The 12,735-nt window shown below is 52.9% G+C and overlaps 2 protein-coding genes across 4 annotated transcripts in view; one reads left to right on the top strand and one right to left on the bottom strand.

Moving 5' to 3' along the window:
- Ccdc40 (coiled-coil domain 40 molecular ruler complex subunit) overlaps positions 1–9,790 on the bottom strand; it is a 54,434-nt gene extending 44,644 nt beyond the window's left edge. The window contains exons 1-7 of one of the 2 annotated variants that reach the window (XM_013147134.3): positions 9,209–9,790; positions 7,089–7,152; positions 6,324–6,731; positions 4,152–4,302; positions 2,928–3,079; positions 2,081–2,164; positions 1,782–2,001 (exon numbers count right to left, since the gene is read on the bottom strand). In XM_013147134.3, coding sequence (XP_013002588.1) covers positions 1,782–2,001; positions 2,081–2,164; positions 2,928–3,079; positions 4,152–4,302; positions 6,324–6,731; positions 7,089–7,152; positions 9,209–9,318 — 1,189 coding nt within the window. In that variant the 5' untranslated portion in view covers positions 9,319–9,790. The remainder of the gene's footprint in view (positions 1–1,781; positions 2,002–2,080; positions 2,165–2,927; positions 3,080–4,151; positions 4,303–6,323; positions 6,732–7,088; positions 7,153–9,208) is intronic. The other variant, XM_013147135.3, reaches the window with a different exon arrangement.
- A 3-nt stretch (positions 9,791–9,793) lies between these two features.
- Tbc1d16 (TBC1 domain family member 16) overlaps positions 9,794–12,735 on the top strand; it is a 74,736-nt gene continuing 71,794 nt past the window's right edge. For both annotated transcript variants that reach the window (XM_005001427.4, XM_003464788.5), the window contains exon 1: positions 9,794–9,954. The gene's annotated coding sequence lies outside the window, so the exon portion shown is untranslated. The remainder of the gene's footprint in view (positions 9,955–12,735) is intronic.

Here is a 12,735-nt window from a genome sequence, read left to right as displayed (position 1 = left end):
ACAAACCAAAACAAAGGGTGCCTTGCCTTCTCCAGGTGAAGCAGAGGTCCAGACTGGCTCATATCCTCAGGGCAGCCGGTGGAGCCCAGGTTTCAGCGCAGCCTGCATCTGCTGCCTTGGCCACACTGAGGCTCCTCCTGCCCACAGCCTGCAGCGGGTCTTCCTTTGCCCTCAGAATGTGGAGTCCTCACCAGCTGTGTGCACATGTGCCCACTTTAAACTCTGGCTGCCCACCATGAGTCCTGCCAGCCTAAGGCCTGTGCTTTCTGACATCCTGCCATGTCCTTACATGTCACTCCTCCCTATGGAGGCTGTCTGATGACAAGGATCTTCATAGCCTCGTCCCCATTTCCTTCACAAAACATCCATCTTTTGGGGGTTGCTGTTCTGAGGATTCCTTGCAGCTTTTCAGCCACAAGTCCCATCTTCACCAGTATTCACTGGCCTGCTCTATCATCTTCGGAGGGTGGGGGAGGAGACTGTGTTTTTAACTCCAGGTGTCCTTCCTCACTGTCGTCCTCATTTACAAGGCAGTGTCCCCGAGATCTCATGCAGACACCCACTGGCATTCCCCACTCAAGCCTGCTGCTCTGCCTGCGGAGCCCAAGGGCGCTCTGGTAACCCCCATTTTGATGTCAAGGCTCTGCCTCCCTCCTGGTGAGGTAGGTGACCATGACATTCTTGAGAGGTGGAGTGCCAGGTGTCACCTAAGGTACAGGGCAGTAGCAGCAGCCCCCAAGGTGGGTGCTGACCATGAGTGAGGTCCTTGGAACTGAGAAAGGAGACTCAGTGCTAACTGCCACCATCCCTCCCTGGCCGACAGCTTCCAATCCTGCCCAATCCTGTGCACACCTGGGGAAAAAAGTCTGTCCTGAAGACTTACTTTCTAACACAGCAGTGCTCAGGCCACTGGGGTCCACCTTTAGGAGGCAGTCACCAGTTAGGAGAGGGTTCCGGGCTGTGAGCCCCACCTCTCTCTTCTTGCCCTTAGCTATGAGAGGCTGCCACACACTCCCCACTCTGTGGGGACTATGCACAGGACAAACTCCTGCTCATCTCTGAGGGCCCGGTAATGTTCGATTACAGCAGCAAGAAAATGAACCCAGAAAAATTCAAACCTTCTGCTGCATTTCTCAGGGTCGGCTGTGCCCTTTTCCAGGACAGCAGGATACACATCTGATTCTGTTTGCTTCCAGGTTGCTTTAGAGTATTTTTCTCTGGTGTTGGTAGTAGAGTCGATGAGGAAACATCAAAACACAGCAGGCCTGACATCTCCGGGAAGCCAGCCGCAGGAGGAAACACCCCCAAGCCCCACACTGCTCTGTGCTCTGGCTCCAACAATGTGGCAGCTTCGGTGAAGCTGCTGCTCACAGTGTGGGGCAGCTCCTCAGCCTCCCCACCCAAGCTACCTCTTTCCCATGACACTGCTGGGCTGGGGCCTCGGGCCCAGCCTTTGTGAGCCTCAGCGTGGCCTCTTGTGCTGCCCCAGACCACTGCACACCCTGCACTGTGCTCTCTTTGCACTTGCTCAGACCTTCCATGCCACCCGCTCGGGGTTTTGTGTCTACACCAGACTGTTACTGTGATGGGTTTTGGATTTGCTGTGTTATCCAAGTAAATGCATTTTAAGATATTTACAGGACTTCCTTTCCCAGAAAACAGAACCCTTCCAGGACAGATACACATTTTGCTTTGCTCAGTGACCCACAACAGCACAGGGACACACGGAGTGGGGTGCTGCACACTGCAGGGAGCGACGCCCGGGTCGCTGGCTTTCTTACGTTTCTTCTGCTCCTCGTTGGCGGCTGTCCAGGTCTTGTTGTAGAGCGCGCGCACCTCCTGCAGCTCCTCTTCCTTCTGTCGCCTCTCGCTGGCGACGATGGAGTGCTGGTCCTGGCTCTTCCCTAGCTGCATCTGCAGGCGAGCCAGGTGCTGCTGGACCCCATAGAGATTCACACCCAGCTCCTGACGCTGGGCTCGGCGTTGCTTGTTGGCCACCTCCTGCACCAGAGAGAGAGAAGCAGGTTCAGTGGACAGACTATGCCCACGCTGGTAGGGAGACAATGGAGCCCATACGCACCAACTCCTGAAGCTCCAGCTTCAGCTTGTCTATCTGGCGGTTCAGGAAGCTCTTCAGGGCCGCCTGGAATCTGACCATCAGGGGCTACAGCAACAGAAAACCACGTGGTTACTCCGGACCTGCCTAGGGGCGAGCCCATGTACAGCGGCACATGAGTGAAGGGATGCAGAGGCAATGCCCACACTGGGTGCTCCCTACTTCTGCCCGAGAGGCCTCCTCTTTGAGGCACCAATTCAAGGCACCTCAAGGTTCCATCACCCCGGGCACTGCAGAGCTAAGTGTATAGTTTGTCAAAAGGACATGAACTAGTTGGGTATCTGAATTTTACCAGGGCTCTGAGTGTGGTGGTGAGCACTGGCTGGGGTGTCGGCATCGAATAGGCACCCAGAACAGTGGCTGGGGCTCCTTCCCATACCACCAGAAGCACACAGCTTTCCTAACGGGCAGCTCCAACCAAGACCTGCCTTTGCTACTTGCCAAGGCTAGGACAAGAAACTGCAGCCTGGTTGGTAACTCAAGGCAGCGGCCCCATCCACCCTCAACATTTGACAAGGTTCGGAGACAACTGTGGTTGTCACTGCAAAGGAGAAGCTGCTACAGGCATATCATGGGTGGAGCCCATGGGTGCTGCCCAGTGTCCTACAAAGTCTAGGATGGCCCTGCCAGAGACTAATCTGGCCTCAAATGTCAGCAAAGCTGAGGTTGAGCAATGTAAAAGGGTGTTTCAACGTAAAAGAATACACTTTACAAACAAGAGGCATACATGCAGTGGGCAGTGGACAGGAACACAGTGTGGGGGTTCAGAGAGCAGAAAAGGGCCCGAGTAGCGAACGCAGCACTGTCTTACGTGGTCTGGGTCCAAAACCACCAGCTGGGATCCCTCATCCTCCGCCTCGTCACTCTCGGACTCCAGTCTCTCCACCGAAGTCCCTTCTTCAGGGCTTAACTCTTGGGCCTGGTCCAGCAACACTGCCTCCCGAGAGTGGGCTTCAGAGTCCTCTGAGGACACCAAAGGGACAGAGTAGATGTCACCGAGGAGTTAGCAGAGTACCTGATCACTGGCTCCCCGGGGAGCTGGCAGCAAAAGTGCTCCCACTCTCATGCCACATGAGGACAAAGAGAAAGAAAAGTCACCCAAACAGGGAGGCTGCCAGGCAAGGTGGCAGATGCCTCCCAGTATTCTGGGAGACTGAGGCAGGACAGTTGCAAGTTTCAGCTCACCCTGCACAACTAAGCAATTCAGGGAGACCACGTGTCCAAAAAAAAGGGTAGGGGAGGGAATGTAGCTCAGTGCAAAGGCCGTGGGTTCCATCCACAGTACTGCAGGAAAAAAGGAATCAGCCTTGGAAGTTTTTTATGGTCTCTCTGTAGGGCCTTTCAGTGTATGCCATAGAAAGAATCACATTTTAAAGGCAGACAGGAAGCCAGCCAGTGTGTCCTTAGACACTCTTCCTATAAATTCTTCCTGTAGATGGGAAAGGAAGAGAGGCTCATGAAAAAAGGACTAAGATTGTTTGCTTGGTAAGTTATGCATGGCTCTCTGGCCCTCGTCTTTATGGAGGAGAATGGCTTCTACTTCACTGTGGGTAGAAGTGGTGCAGAAGAGACTAAATCGCATCCATTGTCATTTTAGCCTCACAGCCTACCACAGGGCAGCCTGACTGTCAACTTGACTGTCTTGGGAGCTCTGCAGGGGACGGCAGACACACTCCCGGGTGTGACTGGGTGAAGTGTGGAGGCCTGGCTTTGGGTCTGGGTCCGGTCCTCCACCCCTTCCTTTTGGTGGGGCCTTCCAGCTGCCGTGAACTAAGCAGCTGGGCCTCACCACGCCCTCCCCCATGATGGCCCTGCCTTGGAGACAGGTGACCATGGACTGAATCCTTTGAGACTATAAGCTAAATTAAACCACACCTCCTTTGAGTTACGGGTGTTGGGCATTGTGTCCAGCAGTGGGAAAGCTGAGGAATATGAGGCCCTAAAGCTAACAAGGCTGCAGGTGTCAAGTGGGCAGCCCACCTGCACTGAAAGGGATGTGACAATGGCTTGCCCTGGTGGACAGGTGTGCAGGTACCTTGCTCAAAGGGTTCCTGTGGGCTCAGGGAGAGCTCTTCCTCATCTGAGGGCGCCATGCTGCTCCCTCGGTCCAGTCTGAAGCCTTGCTGTAAGTCCACGGGAAAGGCTTTCTCCAGTGAGTTTCTCTGGGATCTCTGTGGCAAGAACAACTGAGGTTGATTGGTGAGGGCTGCTGTGGTTTGTATATGGCTTAACTGTGGTCTCCAAAACTCTTGTGAGTAGAGCCAGGTCCCCCAGGTGACACTTTCAAGATGTGGCAGAAGCTTTAAAATTTGAGGGGTTTTCTGGTCAGTAGGGGTCTGAGTCCTGAGTCCTGAGTTCTGCTGGGGCGAGCTTGCCCCTTCCTGCTTCCTCCTGCACACGCTCCTGCCACTGTGAGCTGCCTCGAGAGCTGATGCAGCTGGGGGGCCCAGTAAATAAAATACTTAATATAAACATGTAAACAAATAAGCAAGACAAGCTGTCACGCCCCTCATTTTTCTATTCAGCTTTGTGCTCAAGGGTCTAGCCAGTGTAAGCAGGCAGGAAAAAGAAAAAGTGCTGCAGATTGGAAAGGAACAAGTTAATCATCTTTTTATTTTTTAGATGAAACAATCATTTTTTATTAGAAAGCACATGGATTCTCCAAGCCAGCTATCCTAACTAACAAAGGAGGTTAGTAGTGCCGGAGAATATAACAAACTATTGCATTTCTGTAAACCAGTAACTGAGAACTGGAAATCATTCACACCAGCATCAAAAAGTGAGCTATACATAGGGACAAATCCGGCAAAAGATGCTTAGCACCAGTGGACATTACGAAATAGAAAGAAGACCTAAATAAACGGTAGTAATCTGTTGGGATTTTTTTCATTCTGAATAATGCTTACTTATTTCTTCTTTCCATGTGTCTAGAAAGTTTTCATTGATTAAAATTATGTAAACTAGATCATTTAGATTCTCCCCTTCACTTACCCCTTTTAAACAAAAACATGTACCTTCCCAAGAAATCATCACTAAGGACACAGAGGCAAAGAGGAACTCCACAAGGGGGAGGCCTAGCTCTTCAGACTGGAGCAAGGAAACCCATGTGGAAAGGGGCGGCACCCTGGAACCTGCATGGCTGGGTTGGTTCTGCGTCACCTCTGTGGTGGGCCTACCAGGGGACCACAAGGGGAAATACCAGGGGAATCTAAGCAAGGGACATTCTACAAGACCACTGGTCTCAGGTTGGGTATGGCGGCACATACTTGTGATCCTAGCGATTCAGGGGGCTGAGGCAGTAGGATCAGAATTTCAAGGTCAGCCTGAGTAGCTTAGCAAGACCCTATCTCAAAGAGAGGTGGGGGGGTACCTCAGTGGTAAAGCACGTTGAGTCCTTGGTTTAACCTCAGTACCACAAGAGCAAGAAAAACTGGCCTGTGACCTTCACAGGGGTCAAGGGCAAAGTCAAGGAGAAATAGGAGAGACTAAAGAGGCCTGACTCTAGATGTGATCTATCACTGTAACAGTTTATATGAATGGAAATCTGGGGAAATATCAAGGAGCCCTTGCATTCGCTGGTAATGTAGCAACACACTTTACTTTTTTTTTGTAGTGTGAAGATTGAATCCAGATGCTAAGATCCAACATGCTAGGCAGTGCTCCACCACCAAGCCATCCTCAGCCCTTTTTGAAGATTTTATTTTGAGACAGTCCTCAAACCTGCCACCCTCCTGCCTTGGCCTCCCAGCCCCTGGGAATTTAGGCACATGCCATCACCCTGACTCTTCTCCCGCTATTTTGATCTAGAACTGCACTGCTCAGGACATTGGACACTTGTCACCTCTGGCTATTTAAAATAAATTATATGAATTTTCAAAAAATTCACAATTCAGCTTCTCCTCAAAAGCCTTATGTCCAGTATTCCTGAAATGAGCATGTGACTCCAGGTGGCTCAGTGCCACTGGACTGGGCTGACCTGCTCTGCAAGACAAGTAACCTAGGACCCTTCCACAGATGGTGGCAACATGATGCCACCAACCAGACCTGGGTCTGGGAAGATGGCGCGAGGGCAGGACCTATCCACACTGCAGAGCAGACTTTGAGGCTTATGTCTGCTAAGACATCCTGAGTGGGGATGAGGACTTGGGTTAGCTCCATGGAAGGCAATGAATCATATGGGCCCTGCCCAGAAACCAGGGCTACTCACCAAGGGGTCTGCTGTTGATCCTGAAGCATCTGGATCTAGGGACTGCAGTGGTTCTCCAGAGACTTTTGGTTCCAGTGGCCTGGCCTCTTGGGAGAAATCATCACCAGCTTGGTACTGAGACACAGAGCCAGAGTCACCCCCTGGCACTTCCTGAGGGCTACCATCTGAAAGCAGGAGCTCTGAACTTGTTTGATCTTCAAGAGATACAGTGTCTGTCTCAGATCCAAATTCTTCGGTTTCCTCCTTCTGGGTGGATTCAGGGTCCCCTTCACCAGCAGCCTCCCCTGGAGCCAAAATGGCCCCATCCTGGGCTGCTTCTGCTTCTACTCCCACTATTTCTCTTGCAGAAGGGCCTGAGGCATCCACGGCCTCTTCACTCTTCCGCTCACTGTGCTCCAGTGGTGACACCTGTACAATGGGCAGAAAAGACCCAGGGTCCACACGAAGGAAAAGGGTTAGGAGAGCTTTGCGCTTAGCAGTGGGCGATATTGTAGGAAAAGCACCTCTTCTCTCATCCCCAGCAGGAGACTGCATCATGCTTTCCATGCTCAGTGGCAGGAAAGAAGCTCCGAGCGCTGAGGTAGCTCTCCCTGATATCCTGACTAACTGCCCACACTTTGGAGTGAGGCAGAAGGAAAACAGGTTTCTTGGCACTGGCATTGTCTATCCCTGACGCTGGTCACTGTGAAACTGAGCCCAGCAAATCCCGCCCCTGCCCCTCCCTGCAAACATAAGCCCAGAGCGCTTGCCTCTAGGGAGGCTTACCGCACGGTCTTCATCGCTGGGCCCCTCTGCTCCTTCCAAAGTCGCTCTGCCTTCCTGGGGAGGCCTAGTCACAGAGGGAACAGTAGTGTGCATTACCCGAGAATTCTACACCCTAGTTTGTTCACTTGTGAATTCCCTTTTCACTCATTCTTTGTCCTATCACTAGATAGGATTTGACCTTGCCAGCAGGTCTCTGTCCTGTCACTAGAGTGTGCTTGTCATGGGGCTCAGGTGTCACAAGCTCAGTCCAAGAAGGAATCAAAATACAATTATTAAAACATTAAAGGTGAGTGTGGTGATGCGCACCTGTAATCCTAGCCTTTGGGAGGCTGAGGCAGGAGGATCATTTTGAGTTTGAGGTCAGCCTGGACTATGTAGTGAGTCCAAAGCCAGCCTGAACTACACATCTAAAAAACAAAAACAAAACAAAACATGAAGGGAAGAGCACCATGAGATCATCCCAGAAAAGTCATCTTAACCAAAATGCATTTGGGACAAAACTGAGCACAGGAAATACAGAAGAAAGAAGCTCAAGGACAAAGCTCCAGAGATTCCGTTAGCTTCTTATGGTGGGTTAAAAACTGAGGTGAACTGAGTCAGCATCGTGCTGAGTGCAGAGGGTCCACCTGAGGGCTGCTTTCAGCATCAAAAGAGAAGTGGATTCTCCTAAGTGGTGATGTTTGGTGCTGTTGGTTCTCCTGCTGCCGTGGGTTCTCCTGGGGGAGCTCGCTGAGCTTCTTCCCTGACATGAACTCAGCTGTTCTCATCATCAGAGGAGCTCAGGACCTTGTTGTCACTGAGGATGGCTGTGGCGCTTTTCTGGGAAGCTCTGATCCTTATTTTGAGCATCGCTTCCTGGCTCCAGTGCAGAACCCTCAGCCTGCTGGCACAGATGCTTCACTCCGCTGGCACAGACTTTCTAGCTTCCACCGCTGACCTTTGGGCCTTCCCAGTGCAGATTGGTGAAACAGACTTGCATGAGCCATTGTCATGGGCTCTGGGCCTCCAGGTAGACTCATGGGGACACGGTCATGGGCTCCAGGTCTTCAGCTGGACTCATGCAGGACATTGCTATGGGATCTAGGCCCTCAGCTAGATTCTCTAGGTCTTTAATGTATGGACAGATTCCTGCACTCTTCGTGTTTGACTCTTTGGGTGATCATTATAAAAGAATTCTTCTGTGAATTACCTGTCCTATATGTAATTGTTCTCTTTGCAATCCCTGACTACAACACTTCTCAACTACTTACACTGTATGGGAAAGTTATTTACAGTATTTTTAAAAATTCGAAATGTAAGCTAACCCCCCCCATCAAAGGAATACAGATACATGTGACACCAGCAGGGATCACCCCTGTGAGTCTCCTCTCCTTCCCAAGACCGGCAACCTTTGCGGGTAACAGTTGGAGTAAAGTCTGCTTTCATTGTCAGTACTTATAGTCTTACCTTTTTAAAAGAAAATATGAAACAGTATAGAAGTGTCTAGGGTTATTAAAAAAAAAAAGATCAAATTCTTCAGAATCCTCTCTACCTTTCACACAAGCAAAAAGCCAACCCGAGCTGGGGCGTGGATCCTTCACTAGCCAACCTCTGCACTTAAAAGTACATCCTGGGGTGTCTGCTGCTGGGCTGGCCATGCCGGTGTCCGGCATTAGGCATTATCACCACCACCACCACCACCACCACCACTGCCACATAAGCCTGGAAAGGGAGGCTGGGAAGGGGAGGGTTAGGGCATCCGGAACCCTGCGAATGTCCAGGGTCGCCAGAGCAAGGTCGGGGAAGCATCCCACGGACCTGTGCCGGCTCTGCAGCTGGGACAGCCAAGCTCCGCGTTTGCCATGGTTACCCAGGGACAGTCAGCCGGGGTCTTAGTGGGAGAAGCGCCCTTTGGACTAGGGGAATGGCACGGGGGAGGGGGAGGAAGGCCAATGGACAGGAGGGGAGAGGGGAGAGGGTTGCGGGGCAGTGGACGGGAAGGGGTTGAAAAGTCCCAGAAAGCGGGAGGAAAGAGTCACGGAGGCGAAGGGTACGACGATGGCTCTAGTCATCTCGGCGCGGATGGCTGAAGAGCGTGGTCTGGCGGCCCCAAGACCTACTATCCCCTTGTCCCGGCTTACCCTCCAGCGGGGTCGCCTTGCTGCGCCATCTCCCGTTGCCAGGAGACGCCGTCAACATCCGGAGGGGCGGGGACTTCGGGCAGTGGGGACCCAGGCGGGCGCGCGGCCATTGTGCTATTCCCGTGCGTGTGGAGCAAAGCAGGGAAATCCGTGAATACGATTCAGCACACATCGGTGCTTTTCCCATCGCTATTTGCGGCCGAGCTGCGCCCGCTTGGTCTCAGTTTCTATTAAGGAGACAACAGTGACTACGTGCGTCTGGCACTGTGTGACCCTGGGGACCCCCAAGACTGCTACGGGCCCGAGGGTGGCAGGCAGCGTGGGGGGCGTGAGTGGCTCGGTGTCGTATCCCGAGGCGTCCCGCAGGAAATCCCTGGTGGAGAAGCGACACCAGGGCCTTCTTCCAGGTGTCCTTTCTTCCACCCCCAAACACGAAAAACGTAAACGCAGAGGGCGCCACCGAGAGGCTGAGGGCGCACTAAGAGCCCCGAGGTCGCCTGGGGCGCGGCGCTCCGGTCTGGGGCGGAGGCTGGAGGCTTGGGCGCGCGGCCAGGGACTGGGCAGTGGCCCGGAGCGCGGGGACCTCGGGGGAGGGCGGCGGGGAGGATGGGGGAGGGCCCGGGGGCGGGCCTCGCGAGTGTCCCCGCCCCGCCCCGCCGCGCCTCCTGCCAGCGGCTGCGGCGACCGCGGCGGTGCTGTCCGCTCCCGGAGCCGGCGCGAATCCGGTCCCCGGCGGCGGGATCCGGGTGGGTATCAGAGCCCGGCTCGGGCCGCGGAGCCGGATTCCGCGGCGCCCACTCGGGCCGGAGCCGCACCTTCGGCTGAGCCGGGATGGGGTCGCGCTGGGCGGGTGGGCCTGCAGCCTCAGGCCGGGGAGGGCCCGGGGTCCGGCCGCTGCCCCAGGAGCCGGGGCGCGAGCTGGGGCAGGGGCGTTGCGGGTGGACCCGGGATCACGCCAGGGACACCTAGGGACTCCTCCGCGCGTGCGAGGCGCCCTAGGATGGAAGTGGGCCTAATTTGGGGAGCCTGGGTCCCCGCCTGTGTGGAGCCATGGACCGGGGAACTTGCGGTCTTTGTCTGGCCGAGTGGTCGGAAAACGCGCATGGGAACTTGTGAGATGCCGGCGCTGAGCCCCCAAAGTGTGCCTTCTGCTACGAGGGTACCTGCTTGCTTAGCATTTGTGGCCTGTAGGCTGGGCGGTCTGGGCAGTTTGATTTCTGTAGGAGCCTTACTTCGTTTTGACCTGACTCTTCTCTTTATATCTTGAAGAAAAGAAAGAACGGAAGGAAGGAAGAGGATAGAAAAATGGGGGGAAGAAAAGAGGATAATTTAATATTGCTAAAAATAACCTTGGAGCCTTGCCAGAAGGCTATGAATCCCCAAATCCTGTTATTCCCACTCTTGGAAGTTGGTGACATATGTTGACCATGATCTAGTTTAGATTCGGCCCAGAAATAGAAAGGAATAGAAAGGAAATGGTGAAAGTCACTCTCCTAGGTAAACTTTGCCTTACTTTACAGTCAAATTCACAGGGAGAGCTGGGCTGATGGGCTGATCCCTGGAATCTGACCCTAAGGCTCGACTCTGCTCCTGACCCTGTTCTTTAATTTGGAGAGAAAGAGACCCTTTCTCCGGAGCACATAGGGATCCCTGTGGGTACAAAGACCTGGGGGCTGGGGCATGTGATGACCCAGCTCGCCAACTCATTAAAAAAACCTTAAAAAACGGTTGATACGTCAGTTTTAGAAAATCCTTATTAGAAAGGTTAACTTGCTAATCAACAGTGAATATGAAATGCTTTTGAGAATCTTGAAAGCTTTTGCAAATACGAGATTAAGATGAAGAAACTCAGAGTTCACTAATTTTGTGGGGAAGGTTGAGGGGGTGGGGTTTGTGTTTCCTGAACCCCACTGTCACCTATGCACTGTTTATGGTGAGCGGAATCTTAGACTACAGCTGAAGAAAGTTATCACTGAAATCACTTAACCCGCTAGCAATTATCGTGGTTCTGTTAATAGCACCCCATTACCGTAACTCACCAAACAAACTCATGGCTGGGACTGCGGTCTACCCATTTTTTATGTGGGAGCACTGAGCCTTGGAAAAGTTGCTTCCCCAAGTTGTGCAGCTCAGGGTGACCCAACTTGGCCCCAGGACAGGTGCTCCGGCTCTAGAAAACCCTGGCCTCCCCTCTTGTAAACAGACCCACCAGGTGGACTCAGCCTGGTGATTCATAGGGACACCAGGAAGCAGGGCGTGTGCCGTGGCACTTTGCTCGGGGAAGACCCTTTCAGGCCCCGTATGAAGGCACTAGAGGTGACTGCTGAGTTCTCAAAACGTGCTGATGGTTGTGCTGGCCCCTCTGCCTTGCTCTGGATAGCAGCTGCCATGGCCTCCATTCGAACAAACCCTGCCACCTAGTGCTGCATTCCATTAACTCCTTGGTGCCTCAGTTTCCCATCTGTAGAGGGGGAACGGTCCTACCTGTCTCACCTGTTGCGTGAGTATGGAAAGCCCTGAATGTCTGGTATGTGGTAAGTAATTTTTCATTTTGGATTATTACGAATGGCCGCCATTTGGGTTTTAGCTAGACTGGTACAGACGTTACATTTTGTTGTGGTAGTCGTCACTGTTGTTTCGGTGCTGGGGACTGAAGCAAGGGCTTCACTGAGATAGGCTGTCACCGAGTCCCTGGGCCACCCAGGTGTATTTGCTGGTGGAAAGCTGGTCTTCAGCAGATGTGGCCTTCAGCATTGGGCCTATTTATGGTTTTAACTTTGTAATTTGATTGGAGCTGGGATCCCTGCAGACTGGACGGAGGGCCAGGTGTGGCAACACATCTACACACTTTTACCTCCCCCGGGACCAGGATTATTTCACTGGCGTGATTCTGTAAACAAATCAGCTGTGCTGGGTTTGGAGGCGTCGTCAGTATGGGTTTCTCCCACTTTTGAGTTTTGTTTTGTGCAGCAGCTTCTACTATGGCAGACAGCCAGAATCTTTAGGTCTCAGCCTGGTCACATCAGATGTTCCTGTGTTGCTGCATGGCTTTGTATCACCTTTGGATTTCCTTCTTCCTGGGTCCCACCCAAGCTCATCTCCAAGTTTAGTTTCTCCTCCCTGGCCTAACTCCATCAGCTCTTTGGGGGAATATGGGGTGTTTGTATTTGTGGTCAAGGGTAAAAGAGCAGATGGTGGCTCCCTGGACACACAGGCTTTGGAGTTTTCCAGGAAGTGGTTAGTAATCTGAATGACAGCTGGATGGTTGCAAGAGAAAAGTTTTGGCTAACTAACCAGGACCCAGCCTTGCCTCCTTGACTGCCAGGCCTTGTCGCAAAGGTCCTTTCCCCTGTGGGAATTGGCTCACAAACCTTGTGCCCGGCCTCAGTCCCTTCATACTCAATGCCAGCTGCCTGTCTGTTCGCTCCCCTGAGTGGGGCTTCTTCCCCCATGGGACTTGTGCAGCAATGTGTTTCTCTTCCCCATCAAAATGCAATCGTGAGGTCAAGACACATTGGCCTCCAGAG

The sequence above is a fragment of the Cavia porcellus genome, unplaced genomic scaffold, assembly GCF_034190915.1.
Source record: "Cavia porcellus strain 051 isolate PalLab524CR breed Dunkin Hartley unplaced genomic scaffold, mCavPor4.1 scaffold_32, whole genome shotgun sequence".
In the NCBI taxonomy this organism is placed as follows: domain Eukaryota; kingdom Metazoa; phylum Chordata; class Mammalia; order Rodentia; family Caviidae; genus Cavia; species Cavia porcellus.
This window is presented reverse-complemented; position numbering and strand designations above follow the sequence as displayed.